General features: G+C 49.1%; 1 protein-coding gene across 1 annotated transcript in view; it reads left to right on the top strand.

Annotated features, from left to right (window-relative positions):
• Positions 1-19,066, top strand: part of HYDIN (HYDIN axonemal central pair apparatus protein) — a 164,802-nt gene that overhangs the window by 36,594 nt on the left and 109,142 nt on the right. The window contains exons 9-10 of the mRNA XM_071757067.1: positions 9,588-9,789; positions 13,276-13,456. Of these exons, the coding sequence (XP_071613168.1) occupies positions 9,588-9,789; positions 13,276-13,456 (383 nt within the window). The remainder of the gene's footprint in view (positions 1-9,587; positions 9,790-13,275; positions 13,457-19,066) is intronic.

Genomic DNA, 19,066 nt, shown 5'->3' with positions numbered 1-19,066 from the left:
GGGTGGCTGGGATGAGCATGCTTAGGTCTGGGACTTCCCTCTGAGCCAGCCCAGATGCTTGTAGGATAGATCTGATTGCCTTGGGGATATGTAAGAGGGGAAAAAAAAAAAAGAAAAAAAAAAAAATAAAAATAAAAAATTTTCTGGGTAGGTCTCAAGGGAATCACTGGGAATCACTGTACTTAGTGTAGCAGGAATGCTCAGGGTTATGGGGGGAGCAGAGGTGGCCCCAGGAGCTGTGAGGGGCAGCTGCCTGCCAGCTTGGGAAAGCATTCCCTGGGGAAAACAAGGCATGAGATCACAGGAGAAATTAAGGCAGATTTGAAAATGATTGATTAGGGAGCTGACATCAGAGCTCTTCAGTCACCTGTGGAATGAGAGGGATGGGATGGGATGGGATGGGATGGGATGGGATGGGATGGGATGGGATGGGATGGGATGGGAGTCTTTGAGCCATTTGGGCTTGGTGGAGGTGCTTGGTAACTGCAGAGCTGGGGGTGTGACTGGCAGGAGGTGAATCAAAGCCTGGGGGTAATAAACTGTAGTAGGGGCTGCATCACCTTGCAAATGTGTCACAGGGAACTGTCAGCTGTGTGAGACTGTTCAGCTCCCCTGGGGATTGCCCTGGGGTTGCCAGCTGGGAATGTGAAGGTGTTAGGATGCTGAATCCCTTTTTTTCAGGTGAAATTAATGCTGCCTTTAGGTGTATTGGTTTACTTGGAAAAAGGAGAGCACCCACGCAAGGGCTTGGTGGTGTCTTAATGGTCACTGTAGCCATGCAGGGAACCCATTAAATCTCACCCTGGTTGTTGCTGTTTGAGACTGAACAAATGAGTGCAGGCTGGCTGTGCCAGCACCTCTGAACATCCCAGCTACCCCCAGGACAAGGCAAAAAAAGCACTGCCTTACTGTGGCATTTATCTGTGGTTTTGTGTAGGTTTGGAGAACACAACCACCTCTACCTAGCTCTGTATTTCCCTTTCTGCCAAAGGTCTTGCAAGGCTGGCATTGCAATCAGTGGCTTCCAGGAACTTGTTTGAAAATTGATTTGGTCTCTAGATAAGCCTTTTCCTTTCTCTTTTTTTTTTTTTTTTTATTTCTTTGTAAATGCCCTGATGGATGTGGGTAGGCAGCAGGGTTTCACAGAGGGTCAGCCCTTGTTGGGTTGTATTTTGCCCTGGCTCCAGCCAGAGGGAGGAGGCTCAATATTCACCTGAACAAGCTCACTGCCTCTTTAGGTATTTATCCAAGTCACTCCTGGGTTGTGCAGGATAGGAGGGTGGGGATACCAAAACCTGCATTTCTGTTTTTAATCTTAGTCTTGTGTGAGTATTTATAGGGCTCTGATACAGCCTTGAGTTGGGCTGAGTTATTATGGAGCTAAATTCATGGCAACAGATGCTGAGCTGCTGACAGCCACTGCTGTGTCCCTCCTATTGGAGCCTGCAGTTGTCTTCCTGTAATTCTCCATTCCTTCAACACCAGACAGATTTATAGTAGCTTCTTCCAAGTGCTAAAAGGTGAGGAAACCTGCTTCTGAAATAGAAACCTCTTTTGACTCCAAAGCTTGACTGTAATGCACTAACTGATGTCATTTTTTTCATGTAATGCACTACCTGATGTCTTTTTTTTTCATGTAATGCACTACCTGATGTCTTTTTTTTTTTCATGTGTGTTTAGTGCTGGCAGGTGGTTAGAAACTTCTTTTAATAAAAAAAAATAAGATCTTGTTTACTGTGTTATCCTAAAGCATAAGCCAGACTCTGAAGTAATTTACAAGAGGCTTCTCCAGGTTTTCCTTGGACTTCCCATGTATTTAACAACTTTGCAAAGGGCTTTTCCTTTCTTCTTGCTCCAGGTGGTGAGTACCTGTTGTGAGGATTCCCAGTGGTGTGGGATCCCAGTGGATTTCTGTGTTCCTGTGTGTCTGAGGATGTGTGTAGGAATGACTGGAGGGATGCCCATCTTGTAGGCAATCTCTCTCTCTCCTCCCTGATAAAGGAAGGAGAGAGAATAAGGGAGAGAGACTGATGGGTTGGAAACTAAACTGCACAGCTTTAATGGGACAGGAATGATAAATAGGAAAAATTACTAAATCTATACAAATATACAGGGAAATTGATCCCAGGTTCCTTCCCCTTTCCCCCAGTAACTCTCCCATCCCCACTGAGGCTGCAGGGCAGCCCTGGGAAAGTCCAGGCTGGAATCCTGGGGTCAGCAGCAGTTGGGAGCTGGAGGCAGAAACACACAGATCCAGGCTGGAATGGATCAGGAGCACAGGCAGAGGAACAGATGGAATCCTCCCAGGATGCTGAAGGGAACAGGGAGAGGGGAAGAAGGGGAAGCAGGAAGGGGTTTGACCCTTGTGATGCCTCAACTTTATCCTGAGGATGAGGTGTATGGGATGGAATCCTCTGTTTGGTCAGTTCTGGCATCTCTCTTGTCTGTTCCTCCCCAAAGGAGGCTGCAGGTGGGGCCTCTTTCTTCCTTCTGGAGGGCAAAATGTTCCTCAGAGCTGAGCAGTGTCCCTGGCTCTGCACACCAGGCTCTGGCTGTAACTATAACCATGGAGTTATCAGTCCCAGGAGCAGCCACTGCCTGAGAAACTTGCTGTTAATTTCAGCAGTGCAGCTGCTTACAAGAGACTGAGCTGAAAGCAAAAGTCCAAGCCAGAAAATCCCCTTTATCCTGGCCCAGACCAGGACAAATGTTCATCAGTGACCCAGATGAGAAGGTACCCTCAGCAAGTTCACTCATGACACAAAACTGGGAGGAGTGGGTGATGTACTGGAGGGCTGTGCTGCCTTCCAGCATGAGCTGGCCAGGCTGGGGAGCTGGGCAGAGGACAACCTGGTGAGGTTCAACAAGGGCAAAGACAAGGTTCCACACCTGAGGCAGAACAGCCCCATGACCAGTACAAGTTAGGGGTTTGCCTGTTGGAAAGCAAGCCCTGAGAGAAGGATTTTGGAGTCCTGGTAGATAAATTAACCAGCAAGGTATCCTTTGGGCCAGCAAGGCCAGTGGTGTGCTGGGATGCATGAGGAAGAGTGTGGCCATTCTCCCCTCTATTATGCCCTGGTGAGACCACATCTGGAACACTGTGTTCAGTTCTGGGACCACCAGTTCAAGAGTGGGAATGACTGGAGAGAGACCAACAGAGGGCAACAAAGGTGATTGGGGGACTGAAGGTTGAGAGGAAAGGTTGAGAGAGCTGGGACTCCTCAGCCTGGAGAGGAGGAGACCTTATCAATATCTAAAGGGTGGATATAAGGAGGTGCAGCCAGACTATTTTCAGTGGTGTTCAGTGACAGAAGAAGGGGCAGTGAGCACAAGATGGGATGCAGGAAGTTCCATCTGGACAGGAAAAACTTCTTCACTGTAAGGGTGACAAAGCACTGGCACAGGCTGCCCAGGGAGGTTGTGGAGTCTCCTCTGGAGACAGTCACATCCCACCTGGATGAAGTCCTGTGTAATGTGCCCTAGGTAAATCCTGGTCTAACAAGTGATTTGGAGTTAGGTGATCTGTAGAAATCCCTTCCAACTCCAGTGAGACCAGGATTCTGTGACTGGTAACTGATACTGGTTATAGAAATCAATCCAAATCAATTAGATTGCTAGGGTGAGTCTAATTGGTCTCCAGAGCATTTGTTTATGTCAAAAGAGTTCCCTGTCTTTGTTCCCCTTTTCTACAGTTGTTGCAATAATGATTTTTTCCAAGGTTTCAGATAAGGTTGTTGGACTTGTTGCAGAGGATTTGGCCTTTGCCCCCTCTCCAAGACCTTGTGTTCAAGACAGATGTTCTACATCCCTTTGAGGGTAGGTGAAGAGAAATTAAGTTTGTGCTTGAGTTTTTCTCTTTTGCACAGCTTTATAGCCCCACAGCTACATAACCCCCTTCCTGCTAAAGCAGCCTGCAGGTTGACTGCATGAGCACAGACTGCTGTGTGCTAAGGGCTTTGTTGGGAACTGAAAAAAGTCTCCTTTTGGCTGAATTGTTCATCCCCAGGTCTGCCCAGAAACAGACTTCTATGTGACTGTGCATATCCATTTTTAACACATGAAAGGTTTCTGGAAGAATGTGGTTTTCATCTCTTTGTAGGTCATCCTCAACCTCTATCCTATCATCACTGGAAATCACTCTCCTGTTCTGAAGTGGTGTTAACTCTGGATGCCTTTCAGGGCAGAGCTGACCATTCATTATCCACCTTTCCTTGTGGATCAATCAGCATCTGCTGAGAAGCAGGAGAGCAGCTTGAAGGATGATTGATTTATCAAGTGGCAAATTGGGCATGGCTTTGCCAGGCAATCAGAATCAAAGTGCTGCACAATTTTCCCTGTGGGCCACAAGAGATGTTTCAGGCAGGCAGGTACCCTGGGCTGTCATTACTGTAGTAGCTGTAATGATTAAAAATAGCCTCTGGCCCCCTGGTTATGCAGCAGTGCTGTCTTTCATCATCAAACCATTTCATTGTCCTTTTCAATATATTGTATGAGGCACCTTCTTGTTGGGTAGAACAATGTCTCTGTGCTGGCTCCCTGATATTCCTGTGTCAGGGTATTTCATCCTCTAACGAGGCAAACAGCTCTTCCCAAGCACAGTGCAGAGGAGGGAATGGGGAATACTTTGGGTGCTCCATTACAGAAGGACATAGAGAAAGGAGCCTGACTGAAAATGAGAACTTGTAATTTGCCAGAGAGCTCTCTGAAAAGTCTGGCTGGAGACTGCTGCTGGCTGGTTGTTTCTTTTCATCCCTCTTTTCATAGAATCCAAGAGTGGTTTGGGTTGGAAGGGACCTTAAAGACCATCTAGTCCAACCCTCTGCCATGGGCAGGGACACCTCCCACCAGCCCAGCTTGCTCCAACCCCATCCAGCCTGGATGAACAATTCCAGGGATGGGGCATTCACAGCCTCCCTAGCCAACTACTTTCAGTGTCTCACCATCTTCACAGTGAGTGAAGAATTTCTTCCTCGTGTCCAACCTAAATCTGCCCTCATTTCATCCCCATCTATGTTCTTGTGGTTCTCTGATGCCTTTGGGGCAGAGACCCTCTTGGGATGTGTTGCATGGGCTCAGTGGGTGCTCAGCTGGGGTCTGACTGTGCTGGGGACTTGTGACTGTAAACAGCAATAATTGTGGCAACAGGAATGATGACACTGAAGGATTCAAGATCCTTAGGGCAGCACGAAAAGTGTGAAATAAGCTGACAGCACTTGGTTTTTAAAGGGCAGACTTTGGTCTCTTGAAGGATCTGCCCATGGAAGCTGTGGCTGCCCCATCCCTGGCAGTGTCCAAGTCCAGGTTGGATGGGGCTTGGAGCAACCTGGGCTGGTGGGAGGTGTCCCTGGCCATGTTGGGGTTGGAATAGGATGAGCTTTAAGGTCCCTTCCAACCCAAACCAGTCTGTGAGGATGCTTTGAGCTTCATTGCAGCTTGAGAATGATTCTTCAGCAGCCCTGTGTCAGCAGCAGCAGTTATTTAGTGGTGAGGTTTATAAACACCCAGCTCCTCGGGCTGGAGTAAATAACTTGGTGACTTAAACAGTGCCTGAAGGTAATTTGTGAACACTGCTTTGGAGAAACACTTAAAAATCAGTTGCTGCTCTGCATTTTGCTCCTCTGCAGGTAGCTGAAGGGTGAGGGCTGGCAGATGGCCTTGCCCAGCCTGGTGGAGACCCCGAGCACCGTGTAGGTGATGCTGCAGCTTCCTGAGAGCCAAAGAGCTCAGAGCAGCACTGCTGACTGAGGAGCTGTGGGAGATGCAGCAAAAAGCTTATGGGGGGGAGGACTGGATCCAGCTGGAGGGGACTTCTCTGGCTTTTCAGGGGTCCCTTAGCCTGGTGCAATGACTCAGTTCTGCAATGGGGAGGTGTTAATGGGTGTCCTTTTCATCTGGTTTGAAAAACAGCCCAGCAGTGGTCAGGCAGTCAGGTAGCATAGTAGCTGGAACCAAAGAATTACTGCCTGCAGACCTGTATTAAGGTACAACAACACCTGTTTGAGTGAAGAATTCTGCTTTCCTTGCTCTTTTTGATGAAAAAGCAGCAGGACTTTCTCTCTCTTCAGCTGCATCCATAGAGGAGAGAGCAGGACACAACCTTCTGACAAACCAGGCAAATGAAATTAAACTCACTGTGCTGTCACAATATTCCAAATTCTACTGTCCTGTGCCCCTAAGAAGATTTTAAATCCAAATTCAGCAAAGAGGGAGTGGCAGGGATAAAGGAAGAAAGCATCTTGGGGAAGATGAGATGCAGCAGGGTGCTGGTTTGTTCCTCTTCAGTCCAATCACTCTGGCTGCCGACTTCAGTGATCAATGAAGGGATGTGGTGCTGCTGAACACTGGGAGAGCTGTCTTCATAAAGCACCAAATTTGTTTTGAAATCTTGTTTGTTCATCCATTCACTGAGCTCTGTTTTGAAGCTAAACAACATTTGTCTTTCTATTGAAGAACAATTTGTCTTGCTCTGATAACAATTCCCTCTTGCGCCAGGCTGATCATTGAACATTAGGAGGATTCAGAAAGACATTTAAGCTCTTATGTAAATTCTTTTTTTTTTTTTTAAAGTTTTCCAGCAGAACAGGCAGCAGGAAGGGTGACCCAGAACTAGAGAGTTCTTGCTGCAGAGTTATGTGCTGAGATACCTGCAGTGTCACACAGATGGATGGTGGCATGGCAGTGGCTGTGTGAGGGTCTGGTTGAAGAGTGCCCAACCCAAAGCTTGTCTGAGAAGTCCAGGTATTTAATTTCAAGTTCAGGAATTGCTTTGTTTGGGTTGGATGGAGTGAGCCATGTCCTGCCACTTGTAGGAAATGTATCCAAAGCATGCAATGAAGGACCTGACAGGCCGTGATGAGGCTGTGTTGTGTAAATAATGATAGGGCAGATCTCTTCAAATTCAGGAAATGTGCTTCTGGGGCAGCAAAGAATCCCAAATCACACACCATCACACAAGCTGTCAAGTGCAGTGCTGAGTGCTACATCACTGTTACAGTACAGAGAGATTTATTTTTTTTTTTCAACTTTGTATATTAAGCAGCCAAGAGTCTCAAATGGAATGTCACATCTCATTTGGCACCCAAGACATGAAGTCTGCAGCTGCCCTTGGCCAAACCTGACAGCTCCTCTCTCTCTCTCTCTCTTTGTCAGCTCATCTGCTGGCAGAGAGATCCACAGCTTCCTCCTGACTCCCTGGCTTCTGTGCAGGAGGTTTCTGGAGTCAGATATTCAGCACGATGGCAAATGCTTCTCTTTGGGGCAGAATGTGCTCTGGCAAACCCTCCAGCTTCACAAGAGTCCTCAGAGCCTGCAGGCAGGAGCAGGGGGGTGGCTGTGTCCCCAGCTCCTCTCCAGCAGAGCAGCCAGAGGGGATGCTTAGCAGAGGGTGTGGAAGTAGGCAATGCATATGTGTTTTCTGCCCCCTGGGCTCTGGAGTTTGCAGTTTGCTGTGCTGGAGGCTTTATTCTCATCTCTGTTTAATAGCTTCCTGATGGTTTTATCTTTCAAGAATTTGTCCAGTTGCTCTCTGGATTTATGGCTGTTTAGCCTCAACAGCTTCCTCTGCAGTGTGCTCCAAAGGGAGGGATATTCTCTAGAAAGGTACTGCTGCTTCTGTGTAATTTCTAACTAATAACATAATTTCAGGCCCTCGGGTTCCTGTTTTATGACAAATCATGACAAATTTTCATTAATCACATTTCCCAGGACATTAATTTATTTTTTTGATGTATAAACCTCTCCCATAAGATTTCTAGGTTAAGAAGGTTTTCAGTCTTCATATAAAACCTACTCCATAAATCTAAGTGTTCCTTCTGCCCTTCTCTCTTTAATTTCCAGTGCTTCCAGTGCTTTTGAGCTCAGGTCTGTACCCTGTATTTTAGGTCCCACAGTGAGAGGATGATTATTTTGTATATTTTGTTTGTAATTTGTCAGCCTGATCACTGCAGAGCATCAGCTCACGTTTCCATGGGCCTGAGCTGTGGGTGCTGAGAGCACTGAGCATGTCTCCCAATTTTTGGGTCCTGTTTGGTTACCAACATATGCTGAGGATTCAGTGGAGGGGAAAGGTGATGCTCATAAAGCAAACCAGCCTCTGGAACAATTCTGAACTTCAATTATTTTTAATTGCTGGGTTGTCTGTTGTAGAAAGCAGATTGTCCATTGGAAAAGTTGCAGTTTTTCTCCCAACCTAACTATTTCTGCCTCTAGATCCCTACTGCTCCAGATTCCCTTAAAAGCAGAGAAATTGAGGCTATATAGGCAGGAGGGCTGAATTCTCCATGTGTGGAGATGCATGAAGGACTGCACAGATCTATTATTTTGAGGGAGCTTCATTCCCCAGTCCCTCTCCAATGCCATTCTGCTGGGATGTGTTTAGCTTAGGACTTCCAGAGTCCATCCAGCACATCCCCAGGTTTGTTTCACAGCATTTTTTTTTTTACTTTTAAAGTCAGGTTTATCCTCTCCCTGCCTTCTACCCAGTGCAGTGAGGAGAAGGCTCTGCCTTTGCAGAGGGATCTATGTTCTCTAGGATGTGGCTGGGTTACTGCACGTGTCAGTTGGGGCTGGCTCTGAGGTTTTAATCACTTCTCCACTGAAATCCCATTTTTAGAGAGGCAGAGTGGCCATGACTTTCCCCAGAGATGTCTGATGTTTGCATCTCACCAGAGAAACACTTGTGCCCACAAAAGGACAAGTGCTCTTGGTGCTGAAGTTCGAGCTCAGCTGACTCCCAGGAGTTACTTGGGTAGGAAGAATGAAGGTCTGAAAGCTCTGGAAATGAGGGAGCTTTAGGTTGGAGGCTGTTCTGGAGGGTGAAATCCTGGCAGGTTCTCCAGGAACACTCCAGTCACCCAGCAGTTGATGTGCCCAGCCAGAGGCTCTCCCCATTTCAGCTGGGTCTGACATGGGAAGTGAAGATGTCCTTGCTCTGGCTATTGAGTAGCTTGGGAATACTCCTTGTGGGCTTGCAAGGAGTGGGATCCAGGCTGAAGAAATGGGTTTGCAGGACTGGCATCAGCAGGTTGGCATGGCCTGTGCCCCACCAGGCTCCTTGTGACTTCTCTTCACAAGGCCCCAGCAGGTGAGGACACTGCCCCTGACAGAACAGTGAAATTCCCTTCTGCATCCCACCCTGCCTTGGCCTTGCACTTCACTTGTTCCTCTGACCCTTCCTTTTCTGTCCCCATGTCCCCAGGCATCTTTCTTTGCTTCTTAGAGGGTCAGGAGGAACACAACCCTGGCAGAATGGCTGCAGGAGACCCAGGGCAAGCTGGGAGGGAGGTGGATGCAGAATTCCACATGCAGATGGATGCAGGTGGTTCATGGATGCAGAATTCCCTCTGTTCTGAGTGGGGTGACAACCCAAAGGCCACCTGGCCACATCTAAAAACTCTCACTGTAAATATAGTCACCTCAGGGATAAATCTCTATAAAACCACCCAGAAATAAGGTGCTTAAAGTGGGCTCCTCATGCTGTACCCACACAGGTATCAGGATGTGGGAAATGTAAAGCTGTAACGTGGCCTCCTGCTCCCTGAGGTTTGCTCTGGTCCTTGGATTTCCCTCTTCCCTTTGCTTTGTTGCAGGTGAAGACACTCACACAAACCTCTATGGAGCAGCTGTAAATGTCAACATCAAGCTGGAGAGGAGCTCCCTGACAGTTGGGAAGACTTTCCTCACCCTGTCAAACTACACATCCCTGCTCATCCACAACCAGAGTGGAATCATTGCCCACTTCCAGTGGAAACCTTTTGCTACTCAGGAAGAGGAGGATCAGGAGAAGCTGAGGTTGGTTTGGAGAGTCATTTCAGTGAGTTTCACTGCCCAAGGGTGAAGCTAACCTGTGGCCTCAAGGACTTTTAGGGTTTTTTTTATTGTTTAGGACAAGTAAACCCTCCACAGCATGGGGGGATCTGTCCCTGGGTGTCAGGAACTCAGCACCTCCCATCCCAGTTCTCTGTCTCAGGACAATGTTTTGGGGAGGAAAGGTTGATTGCCAGGACTGAATTTCCTCAGAGAAATTGGCAATTTTTGGAGCCACAGACCACCAAGAGCTCTCTGGGCTACAGAGGGTCTGTGAGGCTGAGTTTTAGCACTCATTACCTGGGACTGTGCTGAGAAGGGGCCCTTCAGTCACCTGCAGGTGACACCACTGCAGTTTCTTCCCTGCCACCTTTGAGGAGATGAAAAGCTCCTTTCCCAGCAGAGTCCTTTGTTGGCCCAGAAGTCGAGGCCATCCTGCTGCAGGGTGCTGAAGTGCCCTGCACCCTCCTGATTTCCAGCAAAATGAGGTATTTCCTCCCTTTCCTTAGAGGCTGGGAGGGGGTTCTGCAGGAAGGCAGGGGTAGCAGAGGACAGGGGAGGTGCTCCTGGGCCTCAGCAACATCTGTCTTAGTGATGGCAAGAGATGGGGCAGGCTCTTCAGAGGGTGTCTGGTGAAGCTTTGAAATTCTCATTTCAGACAGCAGAGAAACACTTTATAGCCCAGGGGGATGAATTGGAAATTGCACTTAAAAGCTTGGGTGGTTCAGGCAATCCTTGTGTGACTTCTCAGAGTTGGTCTGAACCCACAGCTGATCAGGAAACTGCCTTAAACTGGAGTGCTTTTTGAGGCCACCTGAGCAAAGAAAGTTCAATGTAATTAGGTCAGAAATGCCTTGAAGGCCAAAACTAGTTTCCCACTGTTCTCTATTTTTAATTATTCGGCGTGTGACTTTTGTGCAAGCTCAGAGTGTTAAAAAAGAATCTCATGACCATCTCTTGGTGCTTCCTGGACTATTCCTTTCCCATCTTTCCCTCCTGCCTGGCTCAGCCTGGACCCCAAGTACTCCTCTTTCCCCTCAGAAGCATCCAAGTTTCCTCACAGTTAACTTCAACCAGATTTTTTTTCCAAGTACTTTTGATCTCATGCTAGTTTGTGTCCCAGCCCCTGACCAAGATGTTTTGTTCATCCTCACTCCCAGTCTTAGGGGGGATGGTTGTATCTCCAAGGCCACTGGAGCAGAGAGGACTTTGCCATGAGAGAATCATAGAATCATAGAATGGGCTGGGTTGGAAGGGAGCTCAGAGCTCATCAAGTCCAACCCTTGATCCACTCCCCCCGTGGTTCCCAGCCCATGGCACTGAGTGCCACATCCAGGCTCTTTTGAAATATCTCCAGGGATGGAGAATCCACCCCTTCCCTGGGCAGCCCATTCCAATGGCTGAGCACCCTCTCCATCAAGAAATTCTTTCTCATGTCCAACCTAAACCTCCCCTGGCACAACTTGAGACCTCTTGTGCCCTCTTGTCCTGCTGAGAGTTGCCTGGGAAAAGAGCCCAACCCCCCCCTGGCTCCAACCTCCTTTCAGGGAGTTGGAGAGAGTGATGAGGTCTCCCCTGAGCCTCCTCTTCTCCAGCCTCAACACCCCCAGCTCCCTCAGCCCTTCCTCACAGGACTTGTGCTGGATCCCTTCCCAGCCTCCTTGCTCTTCTCTGGACCTGCTCCAGCACCTCAAGCTCCTTCCTGAGCTGAGGGGCCCAGAACTGGACACAGGACTCAAGCTGTGGCCTCCCCAGGGCTGAGCACAGGGGCAGAATCCCTTCCCTGGACCTGCTGGCCACGCTGTTCCTGAGCCAGCCCAGGATGCCATTGGCCTTCTTGGCCACCTGGGCACACTGCTGGCTCCTCTTCAGCTTCCTGGCAATCCAGACTCCCAGCTCCCTTTCTGCCACTCTGTGCCCAGCCTGGAGCTCCCCATGGGGTTGTTGTGGCCAAAGTGCAGGACCTGGCACTTGGAATGTTGAACCTCATCCCGTTGGGATCAGCCCAACTCTCCAGTCTGTCCAGGTCCCTCTGCAGAGCCCTCCTGCCTTCCAGCTGATCCACACTCCCCCCAGCTTGGTGTCATCTGTGAATTTGCTGATGATGGACTCAATCCCCTCATCTAAATCATCAATAAAGGTATTAAACAGAACTGGGCCCAGAGGAGACAGTGCAGGAACCTGCACTGGGATACAAGCCCAAAATACCTGGATCATTAGAAGGTTTGTCCAAGGTTTAGCTCTGTCTCCCTCCTGCAGGACTTTGGGGCATGTAATGGTGGAATTATTCTCTGTTGTGCTGCAGGTTGCTCATCTCAGTGGCTGGAAGATCAGCCATGGAGGACCTTGTCCTGTTGTGCTCTGCAGGGTGCTGGCCCCAGCAGTATTTTTGGCACTGGTGATGACATTTGCCCAAGGCTCTGTCTGTAATGTCCATGACTGTTCCCTTTCCAGTCACATTGGGATTTCTCTGGGTGATGACTGCTCTCCTGTTGATGCTGTGTTGCCTCCCTCTGCTGCATGTGGAGCCTTCTCCTTGTACCCCCCCTGAGCTGTCACCTGCTGGTTCTTCATAGCCAGGGGACTGGAGTGTGAGGGGGGGACAGCAACATCCCAGCTAGGAAAAAACTGCAAGGCTCCCCTCTCCTCTCTTGGGTGTGATCTTTACACACTGGAATGGTTTTTGCTGCAGCTACCAAGTAAGGGAGAGCTGAACTGTGTCAGAGCTCTGCAGAGAAAGCCACAAAGGAGGAGGAGAAGGTGGTTCAAGAGCTGACTTAAGGGTTTGGATTCAGAGGTGCTGGTCCTGACTTTGTTGGGTGATGCCAGGCAAGGAGGGCCCTTTCCTTTCTTGGGGCCTCTTTTTTTCCTGCATCTAAACCCATTCATGGCCACGAGGTGAGGTGTTGCCTGAATCCATCAGTTTGCTTTCAAAGTGCTCTGGGATCCTCTGGTGGAAGGCAGTGTAGGGAACAGAGAGCAGATATTGTTTGCTTATCCCTGCAGGTCCAAAAGGGAAGAAGGAAGGAGTGGTGCTGCAGTCCAGCTGCTCTCCCCTGCCCAGTGAAGCACTGCAGGGCTTCTCCTTCAGCTTCTTCCTCTGCCTCCCACCAGCAGCTCTGGTAGGAAGAGCTGGTTGAGGTTGGAGATTCTCTGGGGTTGGTGGATTGGTTGGTGGATTCTCTGGCAGTGGCTTTGAGCCAGGATGGTCTTTTGAGGACTGCTCTCCTCTAAAGGGAGCAAACCCCCTCTTCTCAGCTTAAAAGTGTGGATTAAAACTCCTGTTGTGCCAGCAAACAATAATCTGACCCAGTTGGGAGCCTGTGGTTGGTGTCAGCCCCTTGGCTGAGCTGCTGCTGCTCCTCCCTGAGCACCCCTGCACTTGCAGCAGCTGTGACAGAAGCCCAGGTGGCTACCAAATGTGTTGCTTGTTAAATTATTTGCATGGTTTGTCTCTCCCCGTGGCTGCAGGGTGTGTGAGTGGCTGCAGGGGCAGGAAGAGGACCAGGCAGAGTTAGCCAAGATCTGCATGGTGGATCCTGATCTCCAAGAACACCTTTTGCTTCTCTCCCACACCTTCCAGAACGAAAGAGCAAAGGTGCTGAGAGACTCCCTGCTGTTCTCTGATGATGTCTTTGCCATTGAGCCCGTGGTAAGTGACAGCTGAGAACCTCCCTTCCCCCTCTTCCTCGAATGAGATCACTTGGTAGATCCCCACAGCAGCTGACTTGATGTGCAAGGAGAGCAAAATGAGGTTTCTAGTGAGGCTGGGAGAGCTTGTTGCAAAAAACCAGTTCTGAACTGGTGGTTCCTGGCATGCAGCAAGAGCCTGCCCAGTGCTGAGCTCTGCTGCAAGGGCTGTAAATTAAGGGCAATCAACCAAAGCCCTGATTCTGAGCCTTTGCATGATCTGGGATGAAAAATGCCTGTAAAATCCACTCTTATCCTTGGAGTAAATCCTAGAACAAGCCCAACTTCCTTTTTCATATTGAAACAGGTGAAGCTGATGTTTTTCAAGGAAGGGATCATGTTCTCTTGGCTACTTCTGTATAAGGCTGCACAGCACAACTGTTGCAGCTGGCAGAAGCCTGGTGTCACCAAGAGGTTGTGTCAGAGCAGTGGGAATATTAGAGAAACTGGGAGCTGAGTGTTCAGAGCATCCTGCAGTGCTTCAGAGTTGGGTTGAGAGTGTGTTCCAGGGCTCCCTCCTTCCTTACACCTGGATTTTTGTCTCCACAATCTGCCCTTGAGCTCCTGAAGTGTTTTAAGGTGAGGTCCAGAAGTCTGAAGTGCCCCCAGTACTGTGTCCTGGCACTTCTTGTCTTGATGGGTGGACATCAAGGGGAGCTTGGCCTCAAGTCAGGAGTGGAAACCTCCCCTGAAAGGCTGTGAATGTTTCAGAGTTTGCTCCCTAAATAGAAGTGGGCTTCTCCATGGGTTTCCCCTTCTGTCTTGTCCAGCATTATCAACTTTTTGGTTTCCATTATTTCCATTATTGATGGAACAATTGGTTCCACATTTGGAGTTTTGCTCCTGTCTGTCTTCCCCCCTGACATAGGGGTATATTTATATATATATATATATTGAATTATATTGTTATTTGAAAATTGAATATATTGTATATTGAATTATAGTATTTTCTGGCTTTCAAATGCAGAATCTGAAAACCCCACTGCCACTTCCATCCATAACCACCTTTCTGGTGCTGGCCCAGTAACCTTAACTTGGATGGACATCTTTCCTGCCATGTAAATCTTCTGGAAAGGCCTCTCAGAGCTGAAACCTCCTGGCCTGAAGTGGCTGCTCTCCTCCCACCTATCCTGATGTCTGGGAGCACCCAATAGAAACAATCAAACCCTTGTAACAAGTGACTAGAGGGTATAATTGCTTCCAGAGGTTAGGAAGCAGGTGGAAGGGCAGCAGTTTTGGAAGAGCTTTTTGGGCAGGGTGGCTTTGCAGGAGCTTTGCTGGATCCCTGCACCAGTAGCTCCCAGTATTTTCAGATCCCTCTGTCTGCAGGAGGTCACTGGGGTCTGTAGAGGGTTAACTGGGAGATGCAAGTGCTAAGAGAGCAGAGGGGGGGCACTGAGTGATTTTTGATTTGCCACCTGGCCATGAAGGCTCTGAGCAGCCCTCCCAAGGCTGTGGGAAACAAGCTGTTACCCAGCTCTGAATTTCTGAGCACATCTCAAAGTTGGTTTCATTTCTTTTTGCAAGTGCACAGGATCTGTCAGCAGAAGCAGCTGTGAGAGAAGCCCAGGGGCTACCAAAGGACAAAATCCTTGCTTTTTGCTGCATCCCCCCCACCCCAGCTTTGCTCTAAGTCACATTGCAGACACGTGGGAGCTGACTCCTTGGAAATGGAAACCAGCTGAAAGGGAAGACAAGGATTTGTTAGCATTGAACTAACCTTGACAAGTCATCCCTGTTCTCTCATTGCCTGGTCCTGCTCCTCAGTCTCTTCTGGTAACTCTGAGCCTCTGAGATGGTCTTCAAGATGTCCAGGTTCCAAAGCTGCTGCTGCTGTTGATCCAGGAGGTATCAGTGTTGTTTGCTTCTGTAAATCTCCATCTCAACTGAGGAACCAAGCTGTTTCCCATCCAAAAGACAGGTTACTACAGAGCACTCCAGCTTTTGGCAGAAGGCACCATCTGCAGGGATCTATCCCACAGCTTGCTGTGGTTTCAGATATTTATGGAAAGAGGCAGATGTTGGCTTTGGCTCTGCCTTTCTCCTGAGTGCCCTGAGCAGGTAGGATGCACTTTGGGTGTCACTTTGGCATTTCTGCTGCCATTTATTTGGGTTTTTTTGTTGTTGTTTCTCTCTGTTTTGTTTTTCTGCTTCCAGCAGTGGTTTCCTTTCCATGGATCACCTTTCCCTTCTGCAAAACAAAGTGTAGGGATCTGGCCAACAGTTGGTGGTGCCCAGCTTTTTCAGGCTGCCTTCTTACTTAGGCTGGTAAAGATGTAGCAGATTCTCTTTATTTAGGGGCTGAGGGAGGGCAAATCAGTTCCTGCAAGTATTTATGGCTGAGCTCTTGCACAGAGATCACTGCAGTTGCTGTGAGCTCTGGTGTGCTGCCCCTTCTCCCATCATCTTGCTTGACACTGGAGCAATTCCAGGGTACAGCAGCTGGAGGTTTTGTGCCACAGAATCCTCCATGCCCTTCCTGGATTATTTTTGCCCCCAGCCACTTGGATCCTGAGATCACCAGTAAGGCAGAAGTGTTGCAGTTCCATGGTGACAGCACTGTCTGTGGTTTCTTTCTGTCCTGGGAAGGACCCAGGGTACTTTTCCATCTTCTGGATGGCTCCTGAAGTCCTGAGGCTCCTAACACATGGAGCAGTAGCCAGCAAGGTGGGCAGTGAAGCATATCCTGTTAACCAGCAATTCTCCTTTCCCCCTGGGGCAGCAGGAATGTGAGGAACCTCCTCAACAGTCTGTTTTAATTTCCCAGGAGAAATAACTCACAATAGTTTCCTGGTTTTATAGTCTGACATACAGCAGTAATGAAGGGAGAAATGACAAAAAAAAAAAAAGATTTCCCAGAATAGTTACATCCTGCAAGAATTTGTTTTAGCTGTGGAAGAGCAGAATGAAGTGTACCTGATCCCTTCTTCATCTCTACCTTTGGATTTGGCTTGTAGCTTCCCTGACAACACAGGGAAGCTGTGGCTGTGCTGCCAAAAGTGTCTGACCAAACACCTTGGGTCCTGCAGAATGGTGATTTCACACCAAGAGAGACTGAGTCCACTGACTCCTGGCAGAGGTTTTCTTGGGAATAAGGATAAGGGGGCAAAGCTCCAGCAATAAAGCTGCACTGGGATTGCTGGGGAGCTGTGCTGATGCATATAGGAGGATGGGTTTTATTGCCAGTCTGTAGGTTTGTTTCCTCTGGTGCCCTACAGGAGGCTCATCTGGCTCTGCTGGGGGATCCAGCAGCTCCTCAGATGGAGATTTGTCCCTTCTCCAGATCTTGGGGCAGCACTGAGGGGTTTCCTGGAGCATGGCCCCAGAGAGGGGCTTTGTGTGCTGCACCCTCAGCTGTTGGGGTTGTAAAGAAGAAATCACATTGCCCCAAAGCTCTGGGCTTCCAACTGAAATCCTAAAGCTGATTTCTGTGGGGAGAGATGCCAGGAGATGCAGCACTCACTGTGGGCTTGGTGGGATTGAGCAAATTGTCCCAGCAGGAGCTTGCTCAGGCACTGAGTGATGCCAGGGACTCACTGCCCCTCCTCTGCTTTTGCAGTGTTCTCCCAGGTGCTTGCTGAAGCTGTAGGGTTTGTGCAGTGGAAGTTCCCCATTTCCATGTTCAGGTTTGGGCTTTCTTGTGCCAGGAGTTATTCCAGAGTCAGAGAAATGCCCTGGCAGTACTGACCCAGCTCCACTTCCCCTTCTGCCAGTGATGGTGATGCAGGAATGGGAGGAGGGCAGGACAACAAGGGCTTTGTGTCATGAGCAATGTCTCACATCCCACATGGAGACCAGCAGGCAGCCAGAGCAGGTTGCAAAGCTCTGGGATGGCTCCTCTGCCTTCTGTGCCTGCTGGGCCATGAGCAGAAGGAGCCTTGGACACTGAGTCCTGGCTGGGGTAGCAGCCCTCAGGCAGGGCCTTGCCTTGGTTTACAAACTGGTTCCCAAATATCTGCTGTGAGGATGGAGGCAGGACATGGTTTTCTCTCCAGGGAATGGGGACCCAGTCCTATGGTGGAGAGAGAGAAAGGATATTGCAATAGCCTCCCTGCATTCAAGGGGGTGGATGCTTTGTAGCCTGAGGCTCCCTGTAGATGATCCAGGTTAGATATCTAAGTTTCTGTCATCCAAATACTTCCCCATCTGTCCTGAACACCTGGGGGCATTTGGACCATGAAAATTCAGCCCTTTTCCTTCTGCAAGTTGGGATCTCCTTGGAGAAAGGAGCTGCCTGGGAGCCCCTGGGAGGCTTTTGCTGCCCTGAGAGGAGCATTGGAAGTCCAGCAGCAGCCTGGATGGAACTCTCTGGTAGGTGAAAACCTTGCTGGGCCTTTGGTTTTGGATGCTGGAAACCAGGGAAGTGGAACTTAGTGAAATATTTAGTTTTATCAAGTTCTCTTTCTGTCACCTCCTCCCTCCTGTGGTCTCTGTGTGTGTTCAGCACTTGGGCTCATTGCTCCCTGGGTCCTCTCAGGGGCTCAGACATGCAGGATGCTCTCTGTCTGCTGCCAGAGCTTACTTAAGGAAGAAGAGGGCAATTTGCCAGCCTGGCCCTGCTCACCCAGAGCTCACTTAGAGCAAGATGGGTGCAGCTCACAGCAAGGCTGAGCTACTGTGAGCATCAAGCATGGGCTCTTCTGAGCCATCTCCCAGCTCTGCACCACTTTCCCAGGTCCCCTGCCCTGCCAGGTTTGTCCCTCTCTCTAAGATGTTGCTGCTGGAGTTCAATCCCTGTGTTGCTTGTTTTTCTGTCACAGATGTGCTGGCCTTGGAGCTCACTGATTCCCAAAGTCAGCTAAACTCACTGGGCTAGAAAAGTGCTCTGGCATTAGAGGATGCATATTCATCAGGCCAAGGGTTCTTTTTAATTTTCTTCCCTTCCTGCTTAGCTTTATTTTTGCTTATGAATTGTATTACACTTGCTTCCATTAAGGAGATGTATTGCCTCTGTCAGCCTCTGAATAATAACTGAACTGCCCCAAAGTGTCCACAGGGCCCAATATATCTGCTTGCAGGACATAAAATAGAGCAGTGAGCACCATCAGGCTGCCACCCAGCAGCAGCAAGCAGCAAACCATAATTTGTGAGCTAGTGAGACCAGTGAAAGACTGATACTGCTGCCTTGGACTCCAAGAAGTTTGTTTTCTGGCCTCAGTGGGAAGAGGGATGTTCCCTGAGTTTCCCAGGAATTATTTGGCTCTGAGACCTGCTTCTTGTTGGTGTGAACTCAGGCAGTGTTGGACTAAAATGGTGACGTGGTATAAAAACCAATCTCATTCAGGTTTTTTTTTTTCAGAGAGATCCCAAAGTCTTGCAGGCAGTAACAGTCCCAGCAGCTTGGGTGCTTGTTTTAAGGTAGGAATTGGCTGTCTGACAGCCAGAACAAGCTCTGAGGTGCCTGCCCCTGGTAATCTGGCTGTGCACAGCCCTTGGAAACCTGATGGCAGAACTACAGTCAGATGATGGCACCAGTTTGCACCCCCCAGCCTGTTCCTGTCCTGGCTCATTCAAATAAATAACCTTCTCCCCACTTTGCTTGCTGGTTTGTGAGGCTCCACAGAGCAACTGG

The sequence above is a fragment of the Heliangelus exortis genome, chromosome 13, assembly GCF_036169615.1.
Source record: "Heliangelus exortis chromosome 13, bHelExo1.hap1, whole genome shotgun sequence".
Classification (NCBI taxonomy): Eukaryota; Metazoa; Chordata; class Aves; order Apodiformes; family Trochilidae; genus Heliangelus; species Heliangelus exortis.
The sequence above is the reverse complement of the archived record's forward strand: the minus strand, read 5'-3'. Positions and strand labels throughout refer to the sequence as shown.